General features: G+C 40.9%; 1 protein-coding gene across 1 annotated transcript; it reads right to left on the bottom strand.

Moving 5' to 3' along the window:
* Nucleotides 1–232: 232 nt before the first annotated feature.
* On the bottom strand, nt 233–13,517 carry trim8b (tripartite motif containing 8b). The gene is made up of 5 exons (XM_038300779.1): nt 11,116–13,517; nt 4,278–4,373; nt 3,935–4,200; nt 2,401–2,516; nt 233–2,311 (listed from the first exon to the last, which is right to left on the bottom strand). The coding sequence occupies exons 1-5, from the start codon at nt 11,719–11,721 to the stop codon at nt 1,626–1,628; spliced, it is 1,770 nt and encodes a 589-aa protein (XP_038156707.1). The 5' UTR covers nt 11,722–13,517; the 3' UTR covers nt 233–1,625.
* Nucleotides 13,518–14,752: the final 1,235 nt, after the last annotated feature.

The raw sequence follows: 14,752 nt of genomic DNA, 5'->3' as shown, positions 1-14,752 counted from the left end.
AGCCCCTATTAACATTTCACCAATGGCAGAAATGTTCCAATTATTACCAGCTCTGATATCTATCCATCTATCTTGGGATAAATAACCAGACAGGAATGCTAAACAAAGTTCACAAAACAAACCTGGAAAACAAATTACCCATTAATAACCAGTTGTAATATTCCCCATAAACATTAAATCTATGGAACAAAAGTATGAATCAAATACATTTAAATACTAAAACACTTCTGAGTTTGCCTTTTTATTTAATGAGATTTATTTACAGTAACAAAAATATAGGATATCACCACTTTTATCCTTTAAATGAGATGATGGGATTTGCACATGGACAGTTAACAGCAGAGACCAGATTAAATTTATTTGTTTATTTGGAACCCATCTCCAAATCATGTCAGCAACTTCTATTTTTTTTTTTTCCATTTCCCATTTCACAAAATATTTACAAAAAAAGAGAACGTTTCTTTCTCCTCCTTATGTTAGGTGTTGTAACAGCTCCTTTGTATGATGATGAATCGTTTCTTACATCTTTCAGCTTTGTTGTTCTAGAAAAAGACCATGAAAAAAAAAACTTCCTCCCACCATTCTTTTATACACTCATTTTAACCCCCCCCCCTCCACATTGTTTTCTGTTTCTGAGTGCTTTAAAAAAGAAAAAAAAACATTCTTCCTTACATGCTTTCAGCTGCAAACAGGAAGTCAATAGCTCATGTGCTTTTTTTTTTTTTCTCAGAGGAAGTGACATCTTTGCCCTGCAGGAAGTACAATTACAGCATCCTTAGATCGTCCAGATGCATGATTGGTTTTGTGAAGTCTTTGTCTACATGATTCCTACAGATGTACCAAATAACACAAAGTCATATTAATCACAAAGAAACCAGGGAAAACAGTCTTTAAAGTCTTTAGTCTGTCCTTCTGTGGCAGCAGGAAGTAAGGGGGGGGGCCCGTCCTTAGGAAGGCGTCCACAAGTGCATTGTGGGTGTTCCGTGGAAGAGCGTTTTGCGTTCAAGCTGTGCGATGCATCCCTGAACTCAGCAAATGAAAGGAAGAAGTGCCGAGATGATCAAAATAAAAAATAAACAAAATGCGAGGATGATCTTCCCCATTAAAAAAAAGGATCAAACAAAGTCAGCTTGTGGAAAAATATCATAAGGCAGCTGGGCCTCAGCGTAACTTCAGGGGTGATTATATCGAGAGGAACATGAGCTGAAGCCAGAAGCCTGTTCTCTTCTATTTTTTCCTTGGTGAGAAATTGTGACAAAGCATTAAAAGCATTTTTTTCCCTAATAAGAGTTTATTTTCTATCAATTTGCATCCTACTCTATAAATAAAAAGATAAACGTTGCCTTCTGAACCCTTGTTTTTTTTTATAACATTTTTTATTCCTCTGTAACACAGAGCCAAGTTGTGCCAAAGTGGGCAGAGTTTGTGTTTTATCTACATGAAAACACTGGATGAATGAAAGTAATATTAAAAACGGATCAACCCTGCCCCCCGAATCTGTCTGTTCTACATCTGTGCGCAGATGCAAACACAGTTTCAGTGTTTTTGTTTTTTCAGGTTTATAAATCTGTGAGGGTGTGCTATATCGGTGCCTGTCTCTTTAATTTAGGAGACCATCTGCTGTGTTAACTGGTGACATAGTGCTTGGTGGAAGGTTGGCCGTACAGCCCGTAGAAATCTGCGTGTCTGTGTGTTTGGGAGGCATCTATCCAGTCCCTCACCGCCAGCCCCTGCATGGACGGACCTCCAGAAGCCAGGCTCGGAGGCGGAGGGTAGTCCTGGGGGCTCACCCAGGGGAATGAGCCCGACCGCGGGTATGGAGGGTGGCTGCGGTGGCCCGACACAGACGGCACTCCAGAGCAGTAGCAGTTATCCATGGTGCAGACCAGGATCTTGCGGCCGCCGTACTGCGGGAGCACGGCCTGCTGGGAGGAGTGGGAGGAGCTGCTTCCTCCCGGTGGGAAATGCGAGGAGCTGAACACGGAACCAGAGTGGTGGTTGGTCAGTGAGCCGGTTCCAGCACCGCCACCTTCGCTGATGTGAGGCGGGGCACAGGGGCCCAGAGTCTGCTGATTGGTGGACTGGCCCTCTCCGGAGGCGGAGCCAGATCCTAGATAGGGCTGCTTAGCTAGTGACGAAGAGGAAGATGAGGAGGAGTCTTTAAAACCCGGAGCGCTGCTTTTGCCCGTGTTTCCGTTTCCCTCTGGGAAGGCGTTGGAATGTTTCCTTTTCTCCGCTCCGGAGCCAGAGCTCTGACCGCTGGGGAAAGCAGCGACGGTCTGCAGGAATGCTGATGGAGGGGTGAGGGGAACTGGGAGAAGATGACATTTGTAAGGTTAGCATAAGAGAAACAAGCCGGGCTCAGATTAAAGCTTCACACACTCATGTCAGGATGCTCACCTTCAAGCGTTCGCTTCAAGCTCTTCTCTCTTTTTGAGATCTCGGAAAGAAACAGCTTGGAGTTTAGATTCCCAACTTTGTAAGGAGGGAGGCTGCTTCCCACACATGCCTGAGATCTGCAACAATGTGACCACAGGGATGCAAAAGACTTATAAAGCATTTCCAGAAGCAGCAACATCAAAGTTATCATTTATTCCTGCAATTCAGCTCAAATTTTTTACTTTTAAACTTTTGTCTGTTCATATTGATGGTTCTGATTTTCAGCCAATAAAGAGCAAGAATTCAATTGAAAAGACAAAAACTGCATAAGATCAACAGAAATAATTTCTAAAAGGAAAAAAAATTGTTTTTGTCATTCATGGTATAAATAATTAAGCTCTGTATCCAAACATATCAATGAAAAGTTTGTTGAAAGAAAAAAAACTCTGGTTAAAAAGAACGTTGGAGAACAAACAGAGTTTTAGTCGGAACTAAAGATCCAAGATTTTAAAGAAGCATTCAAGAGACACAGAATCAGGGCTGCTTGAAGCTTAGCGTTAAATTCTCACAGTCAGTGATGATTTATGGAAGCCAGGCTGCTCCAAAGACAGCGCAGACATCTACCAGGAGACTTGAAAGCTCTTCATGTTTGCATTTGCAGAAAGATATTTTAAAGATCCTGGTGTTATTTTTAAACAGGTCTACCTGCCCAGACTGTGGCTTGTTGGCCATGCTTACTAAAGGTTTACATTAAAGGTTTAAATTACATAGTCAAGATGATAAAAAAAAAAAAAAGTAAAATCATCCTATATGTCAGCACAGAAGTGAAAGCGTCAAAATTATATTAGTCAAACATTGATACTTTGATAGGAGGCAAAGTCACTATGTGACTTTGCCTCCTATTTTTTTTTTACCCTTTTTATTAATTTCTAAACATTAAGGGAGAAAAAAAGTGGAATCACCACTGCTGATCACCACAGCTGCATAGAAGCTTTTATTTTTCACGTCACTGTATAAAATCAACACTACAGAGATCAACAATAGATATTTAGATATAAGCGTTGGTGTTCTGTCAGAACAGCATACGCTGTCAAATCGGCATACATTGTTCTAATGCACATAAATTATTCCCACATAGAATTTTAGCAGCAGTGTACTGACTGGCAAAAAAAAAAAAAATATTTTAACTTTTAAAAAACGAAATCAGCTTTGATTATACTGTTATTTTTTTTAGATACAGAAAGGGCCAGACATGATTGAAGTTTCCTGGATGTTGAGAGAAGAAGTGTCTAAATCTAGAATCATCATTAGTCAATGTTAATGTAAAATAAGTTACTTTAGTAGAAAAAAAATCTGTGTACGGGAATTTAAATTTGGATAGATTTTGTTTTTATGTTTAAAATCATAGAAAACATTGGCTATGGTTTATATTGTGACTCAGAATTAATTTCGTTTAGATAAAAACCTAAGCGTATGCTGATCTGACAGCGTATAAACCAAACTTGAAACGGTAAATTATCTTTTATGCAATATCCAGACTCAGATGTCGTCTCACCTGTCTGTGAGGATTTTAACAGGCTTTGTGTTCTTCATGAAGCTCAGCTCCTCTGCCTTGCTGAAGGCCGTGTTGATGGAGCTCAGTAGCTTTTGGGCCTCATGGCGCTGCTCCCCTAGGGCCAAAACCTGAGCTGCATTCTCCTGGAAGAAGCGAGCCTGAGCCCGATCCAGAGCCTCCAGCGTACGACCGAGATCCTCCTCCAGGAGCTGATGCATGCGCTGGTACTGCAGGCGCACCTCTTCCTTCAGCTCGCACACTCTGTCCTGTAGAGAAAACAGCTTAAGGTGGATAAAGCTTCTCCATATTTCTGTAAAAAAAAAAAAAAGTGCTTTAAACGTACCTCCACTGTGCACTTGTCAGAGTCAAGTTTGCAAAGCTGCTCCTCGATCTCCTGCACTCTCTCCTCTACTCGCTCCTGCTGTCTCAGCAGGTTTTGCTAAAAGAGAGGAAAAGGCTTTTGTTTAATTTGTTACCTCCAGTCAGCCACTCACCATACCAGAGATATTAGAATTCCTGGTGTTGGCTAATCTAGTCTCCATCTAACATGCAATCCCTGCAAGGGAGGAAAGGAGGGGGACGCTGTCATAGCAACCAGCAGCTATTTAGTGTTTGCATTAGAGAGTGAGGACCAAAGTTGGGGGGAGCTGGAGGCATTGAGCAGAGATAGATAAATGGTCAGTTAAAAGCTCCAGCAGCTCTGCTCTCCCCTTGCTGAACCTCCTCCTCCTCCATTCAGTACTTTCTTCCTAAGAGACATTAGATCACCCACTGGAGGCTGCTCTGAGCTGTGGCCATGTTTTAGCAACAGCACCTATTATTTCCAGAGGAGGATGGCATGTGAACAACAGAAGACGCCTGCCCGGCCAAACCCTTCAAACTGTGTTTAATTTGTGCAGAAAATAAACAAATAAATGCTGGCTGTATAGATTTCCAATTACTAAATAATATCCAGTTAACAAGCCAGGTTTTTATTTCCTTTTTCCCATGTTTTTATATTTAAAAGTAGTCGTTTTCCAACCGAGCACCTGGTCAATATTTAAATGTCAATCTGTAAATAAAGAACAAAGTATGTGGTTAATTGTTAAGTTGTGCAATACCTTTATATTAAGTGGAGCCAATAGACATTTTCTTATTTATCACATTAGAAAACTGGTGTAAAAAACTTGCTATATTTGGTATTTAAAATGCCTCTTTTTTCCCACCCAGCTAAAAAAAAAGAATAAAAAAAAAAAAAAAAAAAAAAAAACCTATTTGAAATTGCAGACCTAAATAATGGACCAAAAAGGACTAGTGCAGATTAAAACTAGAATCATGAGCACAGCAGACTTGTCATACCGATAGCTTAGTCCTTTTAAGTTTATAAGTGTTGACATATAGGGCTAATCTATTTTGAAAAGAAGGAAAATTTCGATTATTTTAAACCGATAATGCAATTTTGTTTTTATTCCTTTGCTCTGACCACAACCATGTAGTTTGGCAGGAGGCTGCGGTCTATATATATATGTGTGTGTGTGTGTATGTGTATATTAGGGATGGAACTGTTTATGAAAACCGTCCCAACCGTTTGGTTCGATTCGCGTGTGTTTCGTTCGGTTCATGCGCTGCTCCTTTTTCTCATAGGGGAAGCGATTACACTCCAGAGCAGAAGGTGGCAGTACTGCGACCAAAGCCAACCACCAGTAGTAAACAAGAAGAAGAAGCGAAGCAGCGTAGCCGGGTGTAGCAGGGAAAAAAATCCGTTGTTGTGAAGTTTTGTGTGGGTATGGTGAGTGGGAAAGAACAGGAGTTGGAAGACGCGCCAGCAGCACTTTATAGGTCTGCTGTATGGGACCACTTTGCATTTAGAGTGACCTACGATGACGGCGGAAAGAAAGTTGTGGATAAATGTGCAACAGTGTGCAAGCATTGTGGAACACGTTTTGTTTATGCTAACAGCAACATGAATCCCACATACTCCATCAGCACTGTGCTCCAGACCGCCTGCACAAAGCAAAGCCTACAGCCTCCGCTGTGGCTCCCGTCTGCTCCGCTCTGAGTTCCTTGGAGATCGTAGAGGGCATGCGCGAGATGATTAAATTCAAAGCAGCAAAACATGTGGAAATGATCAATGGTTTCCGCGGATCATTAAAAATAATTACAATTCATTAATTTTTTTTAGATTTTTCCATTAATTTCATTAATTTTTATGGGATTTTGGTGTAACAATCAACATATACCAAACCGAACCGAAAACCGTGACCACGAAACAGTGAACCGAACCCAATATTTTGTGAACCGTTCCACCCCTAGTAAATATGCTCTTTCCATCTGCGTGGTTGCAAACCGACTAGGCGTATTGCCGCCACCTAAAGGGCGGGAGGACATTCTACTTACTCCTCACAAATGTAAATGCAGCGTAAATTGAATGCCTCTGCAATTTAAAAATATCCATTTTGCAGTTTGTCAAATTGCAAATGCAATTAAATGCCCAGCTTTAGATACATACAAAACATTTTTGAATAAATAAGTCATCATGTTTCTTCACATGCCATCGTCCTCCTCCTCACTATAGTTGCATTCCAACACGGTGCAGCTGATTATATCATTAGCGATCAGCTGCTTTAGAGGCTGATGGAAAGGAAAAGCCGCAGTGTCGGGTCTTGGCGGCACATGGTCGGGAATGGCTGCCCTACATATCTCTGTTACATGCACAGTTGGTTGGATCCAGGACGCTGACCTGGTTGTGCTGACTGATTGAGTTAGGCTCTGAGCAGAAGCCAGCGGAGGACCAGGAGGAAGTGGATGGGGGTGGTGGTGGTGGAGGGGGCGTGTCTAACAATGTGTATGGGATACCTTAGGGGGAGGGAAGCAGAGGTTAAAAAACAGAGGAAAGGGTGCACTTCAGCTGTCATTTCACCAGAGAGTCCTTTCCATCAGTGCAGGAGAGGATGGCTAGGGGGGAGGTTGGACGTAGCTTTGGGGTGGCTGGTGTGAGGGAGGTGAATTAGGTTTGGGGGGGCTCGTGTTGGTGAGCAGGGTGAGAGAGAGGCTGCAGAGCGGTGTGTGCAGTTTAATAGCAATCATCACGAGGCTGTGTGGGCTGAGACCACCATGATGGTAAAAATCTAAACAGACAAGGATGGATTAGAGCCTGCGGATATGACAGCCGACTCAAAATACTGTCACATTTATTTTATATATAACAAAATGCATTAAGTTGATTTTATTCCACCTACTTTATCTATATTATATACTGCAGCATATTGATTAATACAATCCAAATGTCAGCTTTGTTATTTATGCATTGGAATCATGAAATACAACCAAAATATAGAATGAAAACTAAATTCTTATTGTATAGAATAGTTTTTTCCTGCTCTTTATAAAGCAATAGGTTTAACAAAGTGACAAGTTTTTAATTACTCAGACAACCCGCTCCGATAACTAGCCTGCAGTGCCCTGATACAAGTCATTTTAACTGCCTGGATAGTTACCATTAAAAAAGGCCCCAAAATAATTTTCAACCGTGAGGAGGGATCAGGAGCCCCGGGAAGGGGTAACCTATGCAAAAATACCGTGTGGGGAAAGAAAAAAAAAAGCACTCTAGGTAGTTTCTTTGGATCTTAACCAACTAGTTTTAAACAAACAAAATAAAAACTTTGAAAACCGCTTTATATCTTAATATGGATGCATGCAACGGTAAACTGCATATAAGTTATTACAAAATCAATGGAATAGTTTGGAGACCAATAAATGTGGGATATTATATTTTTTTGGCTTCGATCTTGAATTTTACAAAGAAATTATATAATAATTTAATATTTAGTCCCTTGAACCGAGTCTCAGCCGATGTGACACTAATGACAACCCAAAATCCAAAAGGTCACACAGTGAAGGAAGCACTGATTAAAATAGAGAACAGAAGAACAAAATCAATGTTTATTAAAGCTAGACAGCCAATATAGATTAATCTGTATATGTAAAATGATTGTATATTGGTGAAAAGCTGATATCTTTAGCCGCTTTATCAATTACCTTTTACAACAGCTAACATTGTTTTATCTCTGAATGACGGTTCAACGATTAAGGACAGGCAAAGATGGGTTTTAAAGGTTTCTTCTAAAAGAAGAGTTTATAGGATTCGCTTAAACCACTAAATCAGAATTGTCGGATGTTTTAGAAATAACCAATTGAGTCTCAAAACTCAACACAACCTTATAAATTGTTCAATAAACCTGCTTCATTGGATGTTTTTTTTTAAGCCAATACCATGCTGCACACACTAAGAGATAAGTGATGAATAGAAATGTGTTGATCAGAAGTTGGCTGAATTCATAGAGCTTTGACCTACAGATATGCCTTCTAATTAGGAACTAGCAAGAAAAGTCTCTCTACTGTGAGCATTCAGTATTTATACTGTGAATATGGATAAAATGTTAAATTATTAGTGTTTACATCTTAAGCTGGTTTTGATGGTAAAAATGTAAATAATGTTAGCAGTGTTAGCTTTAATAAAGCAGCCATAGGCAAATTCTTAGCTCAACTTCCAGATTTCCAATAGACATTTCTGAATTAAGCATAATAAACTGAATTAAGCATAATAAACTAAATTAAGCATAATAAACAAAATTAAGCATAATAAACGACAAACCAGTCCAGATTGCTCAGAAAGATCTAATGGAACGCCTTCTCTGCTCTCTATTCAGCTTTTCTGCTATCTACTGAAATATTGGCTCTCACTTGCAAATGCAAAAATCATTGAATAAAATTAACTTTTTTTTTTTTTTTTAAACACAATCTTTTGCTTCCTCCAAGTTTTAAAAACCCTTAATGATACTGGTTAGATCTAACACTGAGTCATCTTCCCACAGGAACCTCTTTCACTCTGAAGTGTTTTAAGGCTTAATGGGGTTTATTGACAAAAGGATGACATTGGGCTGACTGATTTCTTATATCTATTTAACATAGAAGCAATGTGGTTGTTGGGGCTTATCTTCTTAAAGAAACGTATTTGATATTTTAGAAAAATAAATACAATTTAAACTGTTTTCTGGAGTTAGATATTAACCCTCTGTTTTAATTTTTTCAAAATGTATCCAGACCTGAAAAACATTAGAAGCAGTTTAAGTTTTGTTTTCCTTCCTGGGGTAAAACATAAAAATAAAAAAATGCTAATTTCCTTTCAATACACCTACGGCCATGCCATGTGTCCCCTTGAGACTATTTAACTATACATAAAGCTTAGTCATAGCATTACCAACAGGAACTGCAGCCTACTATGTCATGGTTGACACCTAAACAGAGTTGGGTGAACTGAATGAGTCAGTGAGCAGTAACGCCAATTGGTGCGTCTCTCCTTGGCTTAACTGCTTTGTCACACCCCATTAAAACATTTTTAAAAAGGCAAAAAGCAACCAGTGTGACCCCCGCTCGAACCATAGGCGGTGAGCACCCAATCCCCCTGAGGAGGCTAATAAAAAAATAAAAAGCAACAAGACTGCAGAGGCAAGTGATGAATCACTTTAATCTCTCTTTCCTTCAACTTTTCTCCAACCCAGCCCCCTCCCCCCTGACAACTGGTGATCCCTGTGCTCGGATGCACCTGTGCTGGGAAGATAAGGCCCTCTGAGGGGCCCTCATTGTTCCAACCCTTAACCACATTGTTTGCAGTTCCAACAGATGAGAATGGAGGTTTGGAAGGGGCTGCCAATGGGAAAGAAAAAATGTCGGATAAGAGTGGAAAGCATCAAAATGAAGATATTTTCACAAAAGAGGAATATCTGATTTTGCCCCCTTTTTTTTTGAAAGCATCCACATATAGCATCACATTTCCATCCCATATTTCAGTACTGAAATAATTTTTAATGTCAAGGACAAATATGATACTAATTTAAAAACACAGCTTGCTGCCTTGTACTGGGCAGTATAGATAGACAAGCACTTTACTTTCTGAGAACTGATGAGCTGACAGTTTCTGACCAGTCAGCTTGGAAAAAGGTTTACTTCCTAATTGGATGTTTATGGTTTTTCCTTTTGGTTGTTTCTGGATGAGACGTTTCGGAAATGAAAAGGAGCCAACCGCCAAAAAATGTTGTATAAAAGTCTGCTTTCAGTTCCATAGCTACTGTGAGAAGCCAGTATTTAAAGTATTTCTTTTTAATAATCTACTCCAATATCTGTAAGGAAATTAGGTCATTTGCCTTTAATACATAAAACTGATTCTCAGGAGGTCGCCTTCTTTATTTTGGTATGATTAGAGGTCTATCTGTCATATCCTGCAAGAGTGAACTAGCTTAAATAAGATTTAAAGTTAGAAATGAAAGATATTGACAGTAAAATAAAGCCTTAGACAAATTAATATTATATTTGTCCAGAATTCATAATAATATTTTTAAAAGGACAAAAAAGATAAATGAAACAAGGATTTAGTGAATGGAAGGTTTTCTGTAAGTTCCCACTTTTCTTAATGTTTATCTCACATAGATTGTCTTATAGTTTCAAATGTGCTGCAGGTTATTTGATATATGCAATGGTAAAGACTAAATAAATACCGAATGATCCTGTTTTCACATATATGCACTAAAGTGCAATGCAGATCCTCTTGAATTTTACTCTTTTAGACACAAAATAGCAGCATGTCTCAGTTTGTTTGTGTTATAAATGTGCACTGCCGCTCGCAGGTCACCTACATGAAATCTGTTCACATCCTGTTGGAGAATGTTGGATAGTTTACTCTTTCGAGGCAAGACAGATTTCAGAGCACTTATTAGAGCATATATTTGAGTCAAAAAACAAAAATACATTTCCTTAATCTGGTGGTTAAATCTATATATTTATTTGATCAATTACACGTGTTTAGCTATAGTGTACATCTGGAACAAGGTTTGGTGTTGTTATTTAGGTTCTCTTTCTTATTTAACCATACATAACATTGTTCTTTACTCCTTTCTTCTGTTGCCACAAGCTCACTGAGAAGAATAAGTTGCTGCTATGTCCTGCAATTGATCCAACTTCTTTAGAAGGTACATTTTTAACTGCTTGGCTCTAGTTTTCCTTGTAAAACACCTGGAGTTGTATTTAGCTGTAAAATCTGTAAAGATAATTATGGTTTCTCTTAATAGATCAAACTCATTTAACAGTAAACTGCATAAAAACCATAGCTTGTTTGAGGTAAGGACACAGCATTAAGTATTTCTTACTCTGATGTCGTTGCGCCGCAGCTCCACGTCACTGACGGCGTGGCCTTGGCTGGGGTGGCACCGGGCGAAACAGCAGTACTGGCACACAGCCGTCTGCTCGGCCTCGCAGTGGTACAGCCTGTATTCGTCATGCTGTGGGCACGTCCAGGCCTTCACCGCCTCTGCCTCCACCAGCAGGTGCCCCAGGGCCGAGCACGGCTGCTGAAGGTGAGTCTGGATGTGGGACTGGCAGCAAGGGGCGTTGCAGCGCAGGCACACCTTGACAGCGGGCAGCGGCGGGCCTCGGCGGCACAGGATGCACTGCAGCGTCGGGGTTCCAGCCTTCTCCACACTCAGGGCGTTGTACTTCTCCACTATGTTGGACAGTTTGTGGTTCTTCTCTAGGCTGGGCTTTTGCGTATAGGCATGATTGCATTCGGGGCAGCGAGCCAGAGAGGAGTCTTTGGCCCAGGCCTCGCTGATGCAGCCCCGACAGAAGTTGTGCTTACAGGGCAGCTGGATGGGATCAGAGAACACGTGCAGGCAGATGGGGCAGATGAGCTCCTCCTCAAAACAGTTCCTCCATGTCTCAGCCATGTCAGAGGCCATTGTGGTGCAGGCAGGCATACAAATCAGAACTCTCTCAAGAGAAAAACCTTATACTCTCGACAAAACAAAAAAAAGTCCCGAAAGATCTATATTTTCAGCACACCCTTTCAGAAAAATGACAAGTATTGCTTATTAATGCAGCTTGAAGGCAAAATTATGAAACCTGGACTGAAGTTGAAAGGAGAAATCCAAGCTGGATTTGAGATCACAGGAAGCAGAGCTTTTCTTTCCTCCAACTCACCCCAAGAACCACCAGACCTGCCTGTAGTGATTCAGAGCCTGGTCATAGAGCCAAAACCATCTGCTACAGGTAAACCAAGGCACACAGAACCATGAACCATCACCCAGACGGATGCAAATCTATGTGACACATGACCAGGATCTTGATATTTTCTGCTTGCACTCCTGGCCTTCCCCCTAACAACGGATTACGGTAGACTATAAACCAATTCAGCCTGAAAAAATAGGCTGCTTCAGGTCCACACCCTGGTTGCTATTCACACACACAGAGAAACGCCTTTGAAAATGTGAATGTTTTCCATAGGAGCCTCAAGGACGCCTGATTCCCTCAATAATCAGCACGCAGCGCAATGCTTTTGTCCGCTGAATTATAAATAAGCATCTAGCAGCAGTCTAACCAGACACACAACCTGCGGTGGTTGGAGAAAAACCGTCGTTCTGCTCAGATAAATAAAAAAACAAACAAAAGATACAACCTCCTGCCTTTTAATCTCAAATAAAATGATGAATGTGGCTTTAATGAGCACAAGGCCTGTTTTTTTCTTATTTTAACTGATCTAAGCAGGTTTCTCTCTCACAACAAAAGGCCTTATAATCCAACTCCAGTGGAAATTACACCCAGGCCATCGCGTCGAGGCTGTTTACTGCATAGTTAATCGTTTTAATGGTCCAGTCCAGCTCCTGCGCACAAAACAAAGGCTTTTAGGATCCGCAGGAATGTTGGCTGCCGTTGCAGAGCTGTTCGCTTCCCCCCCCCCTACTCCTTTCCTCTCTCTCGCTTTGACACATCTATCAAATATCTGCTCGAACAATGATTATTACCACCATTATCACCTCAGACGTTACATTTGTTTAGCACTTTGGTCTCAAACCTTATTAGCCGTTAGCTAGCATATTCTGTCCACTTCCTTATCTCGGTTAAATCGCCTAAATTACCTCAGACGTCACCTCACCATTTTTTTTAACCATAGCTCAGGTACACACAAGCACAGGATTGACTCCTAAGATCCTAGCTACACTCATAACTTATAACAGACAAACATTTTTTATATATATATATATATATATATATATTAAGCTAATAAAAAATACAAAAATATACCCTCCTGTTCTTAAAGGGGACGTCGCGGATTTCTGCCCTTGTTGGGGTTAGCTGTCATCAGCCATCTTGCAAATCTCCATTTAAAAAAGAAGGAAAGAAAAAAAAGCAGATATCCGCTGTGAAAATGTCCGAAGCTGCTTTTGGATACGCTGACCTACGCACAAACACACGGAGGAAAAGTCCCGTCATTAAAAAATAGAAATATATATATATATATCTTTCGGTTTTGTAGTCCTGGAGAAGTCGTCTGAACCGGAGGAGGGGTTCTGGTTGTTTCGTGGCGTAATGTATCCGGTATAGGTCGATTCCGTGCTTTATAAAAACCTATAGGTTTGTGAATAATAATGTGTTTTCTTCCCCCCCTCCTCCTCTTTCTCTCTCCTTTCTTTCTGTCTCTGTCGGCTAGGCTGCTGGGAGAGAAGAGGAATGCAGACAAGCTGACTTAATGTGTGTCAATGGCGATATCACCACACCACTTCCGGGTAGACTTTTCAAAATAAAGATCTCTTTTTATATATATATATATATATATATATATATATATATATATATATATATATATATATATATATATATATATATATATATATATATATATACACTATATTGCCAAAAGTATTTGCTCACCCATCCAAATTATTGGAATCAGGTGTTCCAATCACTTCCATGGCCACAGGTGTATAAATTCAAGCACCTAGGCATGCAGACTGTTTTTACAAACATTTGTGAAAGAATGGGTCGCTCTCAGGAGCTCAGTGAATTCCAGCGTGGAACTGTGATAGGATGCCACCTGTGCAACAAATCCAGTCGTGAAATTTCCTCGCTCCTAAATATTCCACAGTCAACTGTCAGCTGTATTATAAGAAAATGGAAGTGTTTGGGAACGACAGCAACTCAGCCACGAAGTGGTAGGCCACGTAAACTGACGGAGCGGGGTCAGCGGATGCTGAAGCGCATAGTGCGAAGAGGTCGCCAACTTTCTGCAGAGTCAATCACTACAGACCTCCAAACTTCATGTGGCCTTCAGATTAGCTCAAGAACAGTGCGCAGAGAGCTTCATGGAATGGGTTTCCATGGTCGAGCAGCTGCATCCAAGCCATACATCACCAAGTGCAATGCAAAGCGTCGGATGCGGTGGTGTAAAGCACGCCGCCACTGGACTCTAGAGCAGTGGAGACGCGTTCTCTGGAGTGACGAATCGCGCTTCTCCATCTGGCAATCTGATGGACGGGTCTGGGTTTGGCGGTTGCCAGGAGAACGGTACTTGTCTGACTACATTGTGCCAAGTGTAAAGTTTGGTGGAGGGGGGATTATGGTGTGGGGTTGTTTTTCAGGAGCTGGGCTTGGCCCCTTAGTTCCAGTGAAAGGAACTCTGAATGCTTCAGCATACCAAGACATTTTGGACAATTCCATGCTCCCAACTTTGTGGGAACAGTTTGGAGCTGGCCCCTTCCTCTTCCAACATGACTGTGCACCAGTGCACAAAGCAAGGTCCATAAAGACATGGATGACAGAGTCTGGTGTGGATGAACTTGACTGGCCTGCACAGAGTCCTGACCTCAACCCGATAGAACACCTTTGGGATGAATTAGAGCGGAGACTGAGAGCCAGGCCTTCTCGTCCAACATCAGTGTGCGACCTCACAAATGCGCTTCTGGAAGAATGGTCCAAAATTCCCATAAACACACTCCTAAACCTTGTGGACAG

The sequence above is a fragment of the Cyprinodon tularosa genome, unplaced genomic scaffold, assembly GCF_016077235.1.
Source record: "Cyprinodon tularosa strain WSP-4 unplaced genomic scaffold, ASM1607723v1 ctg457, whole genome shotgun sequence".
Taxonomy (NCBI): Eukaryota; Metazoa; Chordata; class Actinopteri; order Cyprinodontiformes; family Cyprinodontidae; genus Cyprinodon; species Cyprinodon tularosa.
The sequence above is the reverse complement of the archived record's forward strand: the minus strand, read 5'-3'. Positions and strand labels throughout refer to the sequence as shown.

Coding starts and splice junctions, on each gene's coding strand:
- trim8b (XM_038300779.1), bottom strand. CDS start 11,721: ATGCCTGCCTGCACCACAATGGCCTCTGACATGGCTGAGACATGGAGG. Junction 4,374..11,115: donor TGCGGCGCAACGACATCAGA/GTAAGAAATACT, acceptor CCTCTCTTTTAG/CAAAACCTGCTGAGACAGCA. Junction 2,312..2,400: donor CTTGAAGCGAACGCTTGAAG/GTGAGCATCCTG, acceptor ATCTTCTCCCAG/TTCCCCTCACCCCTCCATCA.